Source organism: Trematomus bernacchii, unplaced genomic scaffold (genome assembly GCF_902827165.1).
Source record: "Trematomus bernacchii unplaced genomic scaffold, fTreBer1.1, whole genome shotgun sequence".
Taxonomy (NCBI): Eukaryota; Metazoa; Chordata; class Actinopteri; order Perciformes; family Nototheniidae; genus Trematomus; species Trematomus bernacchii.
This window is the reverse complement of record NW_022987910.1, coordinates 3,056,976-3,071,229: the sequence shown is the minus strand read 5'-3', so window position 1 is coordinate 3,071,229 and position 14,254 is coordinate 3,056,976. Positions and strand designations below refer to the sequence as shown.

Here is a 14,254-nt window from a genome sequence, read left to right as displayed (position 1 = left end):
AGAAGGTAAACCTCCTTCAAATAGCATCACACAACAAACCAACAAACAGAGCTGTCTGAACTCCTCAAGCCAGCTGGCACACAGCAATGTGAGAGCAATAGTTTGAGATTTGGAGAGAATCGCTTATCAGCTTGCTTGCCAAGAGTTGGGTTTTTAGGAGATAATTGATAACACTCACACTAAAGCTTAAAACTGGTTCAAGTCGAGAAATAGTCACATAGGTTAGTCAGCTTATAAGAACAATTTTACTTTACTGATGACTTTCTTAAGCTTTTCTTAAAAGTAATACCTTATGTTAACACTTTCTCTTCAAGACATTCATTTCTGAACTTTTTGTTGCTGGTATTGCTGGTTTATGTGATGGTATTCTGTGTTAATAAAGCCAGGCTATGCGTGCTAAACTATAAACTGGCTTCATATTTACGAGTTCGAGTGTTTGTTTTCCAGCTCAGTGTCATCTGAATTTGACACATTAAGGAGACCTTTCAAACTGTTTTATGCTCACAACTACGTTAACTGTAGATCAAATGTTCAATATTTCCCTGTGTCAATTTGTTGAAATCAACTACAGCTTCAAGCATGTAACACTTAAAATGATATGTCCTCACATTTGCAGACCAGACAGTTTTTTTAGTCTTGATTTACTGATATCTCCATTTTTCAAATTGAATTGCAAAGATAGCCCTCACCAATCTCCCACAATGAGTGGTATCAATAATCTTATTTAGCCAATGCTAAGCAAGAGAGCCAATCAGCATATCTCCTTATAATGTAGTAGTTTCTGAGCTCACTATTCAAACCAATCGGCCTCTGATCCAGTCTTTAAGCTTTTTAAAAAGCATTGTTCCGACAGCTTTGCCTCTGGTGCAGGTTCACATGCAGCGGTGCTTCATCAACAGGTCACATTAGACTCACAGCCACTAGCAGGAGCTTTAGCAGCAGATCAACACATCCGGTACACACAGGAAGAGGAAAACGTGGCAAAGAAGCGAACATAAGGACATCAGTTAAGCAGTGGATTCTTTATTAGCCAAGAACTGCATTGGAATGAAAAGGCTAATCAGAAATTAAACGTTTATGCATTTATCAACATCATTCAATTTCAATGTTGTCTTTGATCATCATTGAAGGACCAAAGATTTAGTGAAAACAGGGATGTGCAAGATTAATGAACCACCTTGTCAGCTACAGTTAGAAGCAAGATGTTTCATTTTTCATCCTCCGAGGAGAGTGGAATGATTTTTTTCTACAGCTTGGACTGGTTTGGTTATCTTCCAGTCTTTTAGTTACAGCTCCACAAAGATCAAAAGCTGAATATTTTTTAAGGAAAGCCACTCGGACGACGTTTGCATACATGTGAGATGGGTTTGTCTGCAGAGATCCTCGCTGCTCGGGCTCTACGCATTTCCTCCGTATGCAGGCGCTGCTGCTGCCTCTTTAAACAGCGAGGAGCTCTTTACAACAAAGAAGCATCAGACCGCTCTACAGACAAAAACAGCATCCACATATCACTTAGCATCTGCTAGCATTTCCACACTAATCCTAAATTCCCATCCAGTTCATCCTTTAGTGCGATAATACAAAATTGCCAAATCCTAATAACAAGCTAAATTTACATTTCATATTTTCACAGAAAACTGACTTTTTTTTATTTATTTTTACTCAAAACCATTTTTATTATGCAGAACATATCTTTCCCCCTCAGAAATTAGAGATCTTTGCACATCCCAGATATCTAACCCAGGGGGCTCACCGACTCCTCGTCATGCCTTCAGCTTTTCTCTTTTAGCGGGTTTATTTTACACAAGGCTTCTGTTTGTAGGCTTCAGGTGCCGCGGGACAACTCACCATCTTCTGACTTTACATAATTCCTATGATACACCGATCCTTGCCGAGACTTCGTGCTCAGCGGACTAGTAGTGGCCAGAGGCTTCAGTTCAACAAGAGTCTCACATGCAAGGTCACAGGAGATCTGTGGGTCTTTATCAAGTGCTGGAGATTAATCAGGAGTAATCCCTTAACTCTGTGACACCGACAGCACAACACAAACAAACTTGCTCTCTACGTCGGGCTTACTGTGAAGTGCGGTTATTCACAGAGCCACTTGTTTGCATTTGAACTTATTCTTCGCTGCAGATTCCTTAAATGGGATAATTGATCTAAAGCCTAGCAGTGGTTTGCTTGCCACCCTGACAAGAGTACAAAGCTGTTTTAAAGCCCCCGAGGTCCAAGGACAAAAGTTTGAAACATTCGTATATACAGCCATTAAAATATTACCTAGTTCCACATGAAGAGAAATGGTATGCACACTTGAGAAGTGATGTTATAAAGCTACAGATTATTTCAATAACAAAGCCCCACAGACAATCGCATCTTATCGCATCATATATGCCTTTTCCAGCCTCGTCTTTCCGAAGTTTCACCAAGCTAGGCACCAACAGACTACGACAGTGAAGGAGAGAAAAAACAGAAAAAAAATCCTAAATAAAAAAATAGACAAAAAATAAATCTTACACACAAAGACACTGTCATTTCTTAAATTATCGGTTTTTAGTGCCCTACATTTTACACCCAGTCAAAAACATCTGCCTTCGGTTGGTCGGTAAGGCTGCGTGACAGACGGCCAGCCTCGTGGTAAACCTATGGTACTTCTAGACGTTATGTAAATTTACAGTATACAATTTTGGATTACCATGCAAGAATACTTTTTTGTGTAACATTTAATAGCTCGATCTACATCCAGGAATAATTTACATAGAAGGACAATAGTTATTGGACCAGAGAGTAAATAACCATGGTGTAAGTGCAGCCGGAGGAGATGATGTGCAGGGTTAGGTGAAGGGGGGAGGGGGGGGTGGGATGAGAGAGGAGGTGGGATGGCAGGAGGAGAGGTGGGATCCAGAGGAGCTCCTGGGAAATTGGGGGTGTTGGTCCAATCCTCCAAGGTCCAAATCAGCGACACTCCCACACTTTTACTGTTTGATCTACGCTGCCAGTGACCACGTAGGGAGCAGCCTTGTGGAAATCTGTGGGGGAAACAAAAGATCATCAGAATAAAGAAAAAAGAAAAAAAGGCATTTAAATAAAGCTCTGAGTGTTCCTCAGAGAGCAGCGTAACGGCAGATTCTGATTAAAAACCAGTGTTTTCTGAGTAACAGGGTTTTCTCTAGGCAATAGCTAGTGAAATGTAAGACTTTTTGAGACCAAATTCAATTCAAAACCTGTTTAATTGTGTGGTCATACTGGCAGAATTATGAAGAAAAGTTAGTAGGAATGAAAATCCTGTGACACTGCCAGTATTTAAATCAATATATGTACAGACAATATCTTTTTAGGCTGTGTCTGAAAAGGCTCCATACCTCTGAATCATTGCCCAGATCTCATATTTTTCCAGCAAATAAATCAAATAGTAGTCACTGACGGCTATTTTACAGTCTGAGAGTAAATGAACGCTCAGAGTTTTGTAGATGTGATTAAGAATGGGGAATTTATCTTTCAGAGAATAAAAATAATAAGAATAAAAAGTGAAATAGCAATTCAGTCTATTTCGCATGCAAACACCTTAGGAGAAGCACTTGGTATTGTGTTGTTCATACACACTGGACAATGCTTTGTAGAAAACAGGGGAAATACTTTTTTTTTTTTCCCAATGGTTTCAAACAAAGGTGCTTTGTTTTTTCAACACTGCTCCAGAATGCATCACAACAATAGCTCACAGCTATATCCTCTTCGGTTGATGTAGGATTTAAGAAGACTGGGTTTCAAACGCCTTGCCAAGGAAAAGTTGGCGGAAGAGCTCCTCGAGAGAGTAACGGAGCCTTGATCTGCTGAAGAGCTGCAGAGACCAGGAGGGGGGCGGGGGGATCCTGCAGCGATGTCTACCTCTCAAACCCCAGCTGCCCACTACCCTCAGGACGCTCAGCAGACTCAACACAGGGGCTTCTTCACATCATTCAACCTTTGGCTAAAGCAGATATCTGTGAAACCTGCTCCACTGTCCAATGAACGTGGACTCCTGTTCCTGCTGCCCCTCAGGAGCCCAACTGGTCCAACAATAACAAAGATGGAGCTCATATTATTTATTTTAGTAATGCTTACCCAGAGAGGTAACAAAGTGTTCGTGGGCACCCAGGGTTTTCATGCAGCGCTTGTTCTTGTAGTCCCAGATCCTTAAGGTCTTATCGTCTGCACAGGTCACAATGAACTTGCCTCCAGGGTGGAAGAGGATACCACGCACCCAGTTATCATGGCCAACCTGGGAAGAGAAGAAAACGTACTGCTCAAGACACAAGCAACTATTTCATCTTTCTTATTGAAGCTAAGTATTTTCACTGTAGACATTTTAACCAGATATTTACATCAAAAAATAAAAAGGGTTAGCATAAGGTGGTCCTCACCAGTGTCATAAGGCACATGCCGATGCTAACGTCCCACATCTTGATTGTTTTGTCTCTGGAGCCAGACAGCAGGAAGGGGCCTGGCTTTCCACTCTTCTTGGTCTGCGGAGGAACAAAGAGGGAACACATTGAGCAGCCATAATGGTGAAAAACGTATACGTAGTACAATCAAACATGTGAGTAATCTCATCAAATCCTCAGTCCCAGAAATAAAGCACACTTAAAATCCACTCCTAGTGGGGGAAGAGAGATCCGCTTAAATAAATGCATCCACTGCAACATTTACCACCAAGTACTGTGAACACAAAGATGTTGGCATGCTGTACTAAGCAAACTGGAACTAACCGTCATTACATGCCCGATGGTTTTAACTGCATCAGTGGACATTGTGTTGAAATAGGGAGGCCGGTGTATCTAAGCAATAGCTGCAGAAAATGTGGAGCTGTGTTTCACAGCTTTGGTTAGCGCAGTTTTTGAATGAAGCAGAAATAAAGCAATGTGAAAATTGGTAATCAATAAATGTTCTGCATCTTAGGCCGGTATCACATGCATAAAGCAAGATCTCTTCTTCTTTGACCAAACATAACCTTGTTTGGAGTTGAAATTGAGTCACCATGTTTCATGTATTTCTTTTTCAAAGTATTATATTCATCCTTTACATATGTACATTTTCATTAGTGTTTGTGCTCACGTTTATTCCAAATACTCCATGTACTGTTGTTTGTCTTGTAATGAACATGTGGCTTTAAAGTTTATTAAAAGCAGCAAAACCAAAGAGAATACCTGTGGGTGTTTTGGGAATGTTTCAATAACCAAAACACCAGAAATCAGCTATTGTATATGCGGAAGAGTTTATACTGGGCCAACTGATACAAGGGCAAATATTGTGCTAATGTGACAAGGCTAAAATGGGACAGGCCTGAGATCACAAGGCATGAGGAGGGAGTGCTGCCTCTGGGTCACACTGATATACAGTCAGATTATGCAAACACACTCATTTCAAGCTGCTCTGTTCATATGGCGCTCACTCTTCATGGCTACGCATGTAGAGAAGAAACACTCGGCGTCATGTGACTGTGCGTGAAACAGTGTTCAATGCTGTGTGAACACTGAACATGACCATCAGATGACCTGTTGGCATGCAGTCACTTTAGTATGACCATGAGCTCCGTCACCACGCTTGTTTGTGTGTGACGTTTGAACAAGACCTGACTTCTCTATCCGTTGACAAGCAAGTTATTGCTTCATGTTGGCCATCTTCTGGAAATTATAATTCCTTGATTTCTCCAGTGTACATTTTTCCACTCGTTAAATAAACTTGTGACGAATCCAGTGTTACAGATACAAGGGACAATATACAAATAATGTATATTCATCATTGCCACTCAGAGAGCATATCTAGATCTTCTACGTTTGGCTGTTTTCCTGGTCTCGCTTCACAGTTAATAATTGTAGTTTCTGGTGTCCAACTATGTTGCTCAAAAATGGATAAGATGCTTAATATTTTTACAATTGAGTGTTTTTTATAAACATAGGCACTTGAAAAATAACCAGCTAGGTTTTATTTATTTAAAAAGAGGATTTAAAAGAATGGAAGCACATAATGCACTTCATCTCCCTGAATATAGTGAAACGCCAGTTACTGCGACAAGCCTCGTGTCAATCCATCCTTACTTATAGATTAGCTATCTAACCATTTTATTTATTTTTTTTAATGAACAGAGATCAAGGGATCTGGTCTAGGATTCCTCCAAACCCTCAAGGTGTGCAGATGTTTCAGAGTAACAGAAAGAGGTGGTCCTTTACCTCGGAGCCTGTGGCCTCCTGGATGGTGGGGTGGGCGCTATCGGGGGCCCAGGAGATGCACTCCACCACATGTTCGTGCTCCCGCAGCTCGGCCTTGCAGTCTTTGGAGGCCACGGCCCACACACGCACCGTCTGGTCGTTGGAGCAGCTGGCGATCAGGGTGCCGTCATGGTGGGGCCGTACCATGCGGACCCACTCCCTGTGGCCCGTGAAGGTCTTCACACAGTAGCTGAGCAACAGTAAAATAATTAGCATGTTGTCAGAGTGATTGATCGAACAGAGCATCATCCCTTAAAAAAACACAGTGGTTTTAGAGGGTTCTTACCCAGTTGCCACCTCCCACATTTTTATGGTTTTGTCCCTCGAGGCAGAAACGATGTGATCTCCATTGGGCATGATGGCTACAGACGAAACATTGTGGTCATGTCCTGGAAATCAGAAAAGACAAAAACAAGTTCTGAGTAAGAGCCAGAACCATTCAAAAGCTGTCCGAGCAACCACTCAACATTTAAAGCTACTGCAAAATGTCATGTATCATTTCAGATGGCAACACCCATCTGTCCTTCTTTACTTTAAACAGAGAAATCACACTTGAAATTCAACGGCAATTTTACACGTCTTTAGCCACCAACAGCGCCAAAAACGATGGGTTTGGTGGTAATTAGCCAATTAAACGACAAGTGAAGCAGCCAATTTGCCGGGGCTTTCTTTGTTCCACTGAGAATAAGAGATGCCTAATTACTTAGACGCTGGGCCATATTTAAGCTGCTAAACAGATGAAGACAACAGTAAGTGTACTCTAAAAGGCCAGCTTAACTGTATGTGTCACATGCCATCAGGCTACAACAAGGGATGGGAGCTACACAGAAAAGTGCTATCTGGTGCTGAAGAGGATAATTCAACTGCTGCCCAAATCGGCACTAATCTACTTCACCAGTTAGCCTCATTTTATTTTAAAGATGAAAGGAGGGATGGTTGATAAATTAAAGTGAATGGAGACAGACAAAGAGATCAGTTTAAACGAAGGCTATAGAAAGCGATCTCTGCATCAGACTTTCTTCCTGCAGTGTGAACGCAGCTCGTCTGTCTGAGTGTGCCAGGAGCTCACACCCTGCTCCACAACAAAGAAAGACTGGCAAACGGTGAGATCTGTTGCTCACTTCCACAAAATGCAGGATTTACTACACCAGCATAAATGTAAGAATGTACCAGAGTGCCTCCTGCCTGTTCGCTAAGTAGGCTTATTTATTTCACTCACATTCATTCATGTCTGATTCACAGTCAGACATTAATGTGCACTTCTAGCAGACTTATGAAGAGGCGAACTAAAAGCTTCATATTGTTGGGCTACGGCTGGCTGGTTAGTGGGGGGTCTTCTCACAATTTCAACAAGGAAAGAAATCTTTAAAATCTGCAGGGGCCTGGGGGCACATGTACACTGCTGCCATCATGTACTTGGCAATTAGGGTGTGAAAATTGGGAGTGTTGGGAGAAGACAGTGAAGATATGACCATTGGCGTTGTAGATTCACGGATAAAAAATAGGCTTATTATCACTCTTGAACCAATCTCTTTTAAAATGTAAATGATGTATTTTAGGAAGAGCTGGATCCAAGGGGAGCAGATTCAGCCTCATCGTCAGCATCAAATGTGATAATGGACGATATCTGCACCACCTGAGCCCCGTGTACATGACAAGCTACATTTATGACGCAATGACATGGAAACAGAGCATGTTCACATACAGTAGGTAACAAACAGCAACACAAGGTAGCAGCTGTGATGCGTAGCTGCAAATTCCTGCTCATCGAATCGTCACAAAAGAACAGTTTAATCAAAAAATGTTATCTATTTTATTTGTATTTACATTCTCTTGTTTTATGTCCTATATATATATATATATATATATATTGCATTTTTGGAGGAGCCTGTGAAGTTCTTCATTGCCATATCTACACTGTAGCTACTGTGCACATGACAATAAAGCCTTGAATCTTCCTACCATGCATGGTCCTGATGCACTCGAAGCCTTGGAAGTCCCACAGCTTGATGGTCATGTCTGCAGAGCAGGAGGCTAGCAGTTTGCCGGTCTGGTCAAAAGAGATGTCCTGCACTGAATCCGTGTGGCCCTTCAGTGTGCGTTCGAAGTCTCCTGTCTCGTAGTCCCAAACCTGGAGAAGTGAACATATTCATACATCAGGTTTACAGACACCTATGTGTAAGATAACATTGATCATTCACTAACAGGCAGAGCTAAAATAATGAAGAAGAAACACAAAGGTTGTTTATTCCAAACTGGATCCCTTTCAAAACCCCAGCTAAGACCCCAAATATCACAACATCTGTGGCTGCATGTCTCCTGCTTCTCAGCTGAACAATCAAGCAGCCAATAAGCTGAGAAAAGGACCAAGCTGTCCAGATAAGTCATATTACAATCCCATAAAAGACACACACACAGGCATCAGTTTGCAGACACCACACACTCTTTAAATATTGAGTTACAAAGTCAGTGACGTGTTGCTGTTGCTAATGGCAGGAATGCATGAGACAGGGTTAGGGTTACAGTTAGGCGTGTGTGGCACTGCCAGGAGTACGAACACAATATGGGGAGTACAGTAGTAAGCCTCCTTTTCTAGCCTGAGAAAGCGGTTAGGTTTAGGGATCTCAAACAGACAGACAGCTTGTCACTGAGGGATAACCCCTCCTTGGTTCCTCTCTTGGGGTGGGGGATTTTGGGCAGACGGTGACAGGAGACCCTCTCCCCCGCCTCCCCCCCCAAAGGAAGCTACAGACTGTGCAGATGGCCGCGAGGTACAAAGTGCAGAGGGGGGGTTTATCCTGGAGAGCATCAATGCAGTTGACGGGCGAAGGTTTACCCACATTAAACAGTATTTAGCAGCAGCATCCAAAACACACATAATCCATGAACTACCTGGAACTGGATGCTGTGTCACTGGCACTCCTCCAGGGTATCATTGAAGCCCTATTTCACGATTATTAATGGTTTACATTCTTTCAGAGAAAATGCCTTGGATCTTTGTCATTCAAGCTAAAAAAAAAACACAAAGACTTCCTTTGTATTTTCCATTTGTGAAGTAAGCAGTTAGGAAGCTGACACCCAAGCTCTTAACCTATCCTCTGGTTGACATGTCTGAGTGAGCAACCTGCTGATTTCCATACTAGGAAGTGATACCAGCTGAACTGAAGGTAACATCTTGCCATGCAAAGATCTGCCACGTAAGCAGAGAAAAGAGGACGAGGGCAAAAAGGGGGAGCTTTGGAAACAAACAGTGGCAAAGCTTCAAGAGCGAGGGTCAACTTTAACACAGGAATAAGCAAGAAAGGGTTAAACCAAATAATAGTTTGCCTCTGGAAAACAAAACATGTGACACCTTACATAAATAAGGTAAAAGACAGGCAGTCTTTAGCCTTGTTACAGACCTCTGACCTGCATCGTTTGTTTGTTCAGGGATCGAGAAAGTACACGTTATCTTTCTGCAAAGCGTGCTAGCAAGGTAGCAACTCTACAATCATGAGCTACATCAAGTAGTGGCTGAGCCGGTTGTTTTCAGCATACTTGGCCGTTATGCTATCCAGCTGCCGATATCAATGTTCTCATTGAACTAACGACAACAAAGCCAATAAGTGTTTTGCGAAATGTCAAACGACTTTCTCAAGTTCACTGCTCTAGGACAAGAAAAAAGTCTAAAAGGAGCACAATGTCAGGCTGAATGAATTCAATGAAACAAAATGGCAGTTCAGTCTGATTATCAGGCAAGGCAGCCTCACAGGCACGGAGATGGAGAGCCGATGAGCCTCTCAGCCAGCGACAGACTGAAGAGCACAAGGTTCGCTCCTTAAAAATTGAACAGAGCTGCTCAGGAGCAGAAAAGTAGGACAGTCAGGCCAGGCCACAGAGAAACGAGGCAGCCAGGGAAAGAGGTGCGAGGAAGATTTTTTTTTATTTGAGCCCAGGCCTGCCTCCTCCTGCGGGATAGATGGCACTGACGATGGGTAGCCATGGCGGGGCAGCTGAGGCTTTAAGTGGAAGATAAATGAGGCAGGATGTTGGGAGGCAGGGTTAGGGAGGGGTGGGGTTGGAAAAGGAAGATGATGCCAAAACTGAGAGAAGATCCCTGCTGGGTGGGTGTAGCCGAGGAGATGTACATGTGTCTCTCATTGTCTCATGAATAAAATATACAGAACAAACAGCTCTACAGAGTATTGGCATTGTGCAGTGAGGCATGGGAGAGCTGCAGAAATAGCCTAGGGACAGACTATAGAGTTGATATAGGGATCTAGGGATACATAGAGAGAAAATACACATGGTATCAGGGCGTGTCTAGGAGCTACAGCAGGGGAGGTAAAGCTCCAGAACGAGGCATAAATGATGAACGAGGAAGAGAGGTGCAGCGTTAAAGAGAGAGAGAGAGAGAAGACGACTGTGTGCAAGAGATGCCACCAACCTGGCACTAAATACAATTAAAAAAAACACACTGTTGATTTTAAAACTGAATCCTATTATAGTGTGGAAGAAGTTGTGAAAACAAACAAACAAGGAGGACACTGCAGTCTCTAATGTGTTTATTTTCACTGACCACACCCTGTCTGACTTCATTTTTAATTAGCCTATGTTCAAAGGTGAACAGAGGAAGCACAAAAACAGACAGACTTTTTGTCTTAGTGATCATACTGTGCCCGCCGTCTTCAGATTAAACATCTTCAATGAAGGCATTAGCATTCTCAAATATTGCCCATACAGAGCCACAGCTGTGCGATGCGTCATGCACTGAATAATGGTCTAGATAGTTCTTGTAAAACACCCATCTATACAGTGTATAGTGTAATTCTCTCAGACAATATTAGGTTATATTATAAAACAAGGTTATTTTGTCAAACAGGATGTTATGGTTGTTAACAGTAACAACAATCTGTACAACAGGTTGTCTTGTGTGACTACAGTACATTCTGAAAGTGTCATGTGACAACAGGCGGTCAGATTTGTGTATATAGTTCAGTTGCAAGTATAGCAAATGGATATTCAATCGCACAGCTGAATTTATTTTACAACCTCTGAGAAAATGTGCAGCACAGGTAGAACAATTGAAAGGTTGTTTTACTTTGGTAAGAGATGAAAGAAAGGGAGATGAGATATATGGGCTTTCACAGATAATGTTCAGATGAAGAGAAACTGACAGAAATACATGGAAGTCAGTGTGCATGCTAACAGTTTTGAAAACCAGTCGATACCTCCATCAGCAGGGAACTCAAACAAGATGACCAGATGTTTCAGAGGAGACTTCTCACCAACATTTATACTTTAACATTTGTCTTAATGAATAACCTAAACTCAGCGACACATGAAGTTTGACTTAAATACTGCCGTCTGACCATTTTTATTGCATCAGCGGACATAATGAATAAAAAATTTGCCTTAAGCAAAATATGAAAACCTTATCAAACTCAACTTTGATCTGTTTACCATAGAGCCAAATGTTGCTATGCTAACTATAACTACACAACAACTTTACATATAATGCTTGAACAATTACATATCCCAAGTGAACAATATCCTTAAAACCCAGATGTCCAAAACGTTTTCAATGCTGCACAGAAAATGACAAAACCGAAATGTTTCGAGGTCAAAGTTAAGCATACTTGCTCCAAAGCCTTATTTGAAGGCAAGCCCTTCAACACATCGATGGTGCGACCATCGATCCCGCCGCACTGCAGCACTGACCTTTATTGTTGCGTCCTCAGAAGCAGACACCATGACACTGAAGACTGGGTGGAAGATGACACGGGTGACGGGACTGCGGTGGCCACTCAACGCGTATCTCTCTGGCGGGCGTGGGATCCACTCTTTGGGGTCACGCTTCATAGTAACGGGCCCACCGAGGGTGATCTCCTCCTTCGCCTCATTCAGTTTGGATTCAAGCTCCATCACCTGCCGGGAGAGTAAAGGCACGAGTTAACAGTGTGGAGGCAGAAAGTTAAGACATACATACATACATACATACATACATACATATGGAGGTAATATCAACAGGGAGGATATACATAGAACAAGAGTTCTTAAGAGTGAGCTGAAGTCTGTATTTTAATTTAAGTGTTTAACAGTTGGATTATTGATTAGACTTTCTTTTGGTTTTAACATCAGTAACATCATGAAGCATTCACAAGACTACAATCCCCAGGAGCATTCTTTGAGGAGAAAACACCCACAAACCTTCTTTTGTAATCTGATGACTGAGGTCCATTTCTTTTCCAAAAGGCCGGCGTACTTCTTATCCAATTCCTCATTCTGTGGAGGGGGGGCAAACAGAAATAAAAAGGATATCAGGCTAACATTCAAAGAAAGCTAATCAAAGTGGTGGGCTCAGCATAATCGGGGAGGCCTGTGGGAGAGGGGCCAGCTGGGGTGGCATGCTGAGGTCTTTGGCTGTAGTAAGAAACAGGGAATTATTTACACGCCCCTCACAGTCCAACACTGACTGGCAGACACCGCCAACCTACTGTACAACACATACATAATACACACACATAAACACACACCCTAGTCCTAATCATACAGGCTAATCTCCAGCAGACAAGAAAGGCTTAGGCCGCTTACACACACCCGGTACAGGAAGCAGCGTGGAGGTTAACTTGTGGCAGACCCGCCTGATTCCACCGGCAGGCGAACACCACAAGCTGGCCACTAGCTTTTACATAACAGACCCAATGGATGGCATACACTGGCTGTTTGTTACTGCCAAGACACAAAACAATGTGGTGGCATTTAATAACTGGCACTACAAATATAACTCGCACACTTCTGATGTTTTCATCATCAGTTTATCTGCTGATTGTTTACTTCATTAGTTTTCCAGTCCTTTGTTCTGTCAAAAAAGTAAACATTGTGACAAATGCCCTTCCACTCTTTTTCCAGAGCCTTTGGTGTAATATTCTTTAGTTGCTTTGTACAATAGTTTGTTCGGCATTGATATTTTTAAACGTTGAATAATTGGTTAAAACGCTTACCAATTCATTTTCTGTTAAGGATTTGTGTGTTGGCTCGAAATTCAACCCAAAATGAGCTTTTAGATAAGATGGATAAATGGATATATACTTTATTGATCACAATTTGGGAAATTCTTTCATTACAGAAGCAGCAGTGTGTTCAGACTTTTTTATTTTTGTTATCGTTTATTCTTGATGGTCTTGATTTCTGATTGAATTGCTAGTGTTCATATATCACATATTTTAAAATGTGAGTCAGTCATTCCCTTAAAAATAACACAAACACAGGCAACCAATAACAAAAGAAAGTAAAGATATATTATATACCCATATAGACCAAGCGTTATGGTGCCACTGTGTACAACACTGCCTTGAGGCTGTTACTGACTTTCAAGGCATCAAGTACCCGCATTGACAGAGAGCCACGAGTGTCAGTGAGGGAGAAAATTAGTGTTGCGCTCCAATTTCACAGCTAGCTCCTCAAGCCGCGACTGGAAACAAAAGAAGTCCTGGAGGTGTGGGGAGCTGCACGCACCACCGATGCTTATATTTAACACTTCTCAATGACAAGGGGCGAGTCCTCAGACTAACATGAGGTGCATGGAGGGACAAAGACAAGAGGCACTGCAGTGAAATGAAGGAGAAACAAAACAGAGGCAGAGAAAGAAACCAGTTTGGAAAAGCCTGCCATCATCTAATCTGCCATCTGCCTGGAAACTCTGCCCAACACACACAAAGACGGACACATACATATGAAGTGCCAGACTGCAGCCTGCCAGTCTGTTGACAGTGGATAGTATACGTGTGTGTGTATGTGCATGCAGGAGTGTATGGTTTCTTTTATAGGGCCAGTAAAAAACTTTAAGCAGTATGACTCCCATTTATTTTTCCCAATGTGCGCCAATTAGCATTAACCTTAAACTGATACTCAAATAGCCAACCAGGGCAAAGATAAAGAAGATTACATTCCCTCTAAAGACAATCTAAGTGGACCTGAAAAATGGCATATCATGTGGCCTCAAGGAAAAAGCTAAAATAACTTGGTTGATG

At 42.1% G+C, this 14,254-nt stretch overlaps 1 protein-coding gene across 2 annotated transcripts in view; it reads right to left on the bottom strand.

Annotated features, from left to right (window-relative positions):
* Positions 1-1,007: 1,007 nt before the first annotated feature.
* LOC117470298 (lissencephaly-1 homolog) overlaps positions 1,008-14,254 on the bottom strand; it is a 33,432-nt gene continuing 20,185 nt past the window's right edge. For both annotated transcript variants that reach the window (XM_034115021.1, XM_034115022.1), the window contains exons 4-11: positions 12,432-12,506; positions 11,943-12,149; positions 8,205-8,373; positions 6,529-6,631; positions 6,204-6,432; positions 4,398-4,499; positions 4,099-4,255; positions 1,008-3,026 (exon numbers count right to left, since the gene is read on the bottom strand). In XM_034115021.1, the coding sequence (XP_033970912.1) occupies positions 2,953-3,026; positions 4,099-4,255; positions 4,398-4,499; positions 6,204-6,432; positions 6,529-6,631; positions 8,205-8,373; positions 11,943-12,149; positions 12,432-12,506 (1,116 nt within the window). In that variant the 3' untranslated portion in view covers positions 1,008-2,952. The remainder of the gene's footprint in view (positions 3,027-4,098; positions 4,256-4,397; positions 4,500-6,203; positions 6,433-6,528; positions 6,632-8,204; positions 8,374-11,942; positions 12,150-12,431; positions 12,507-14,254) is intronic.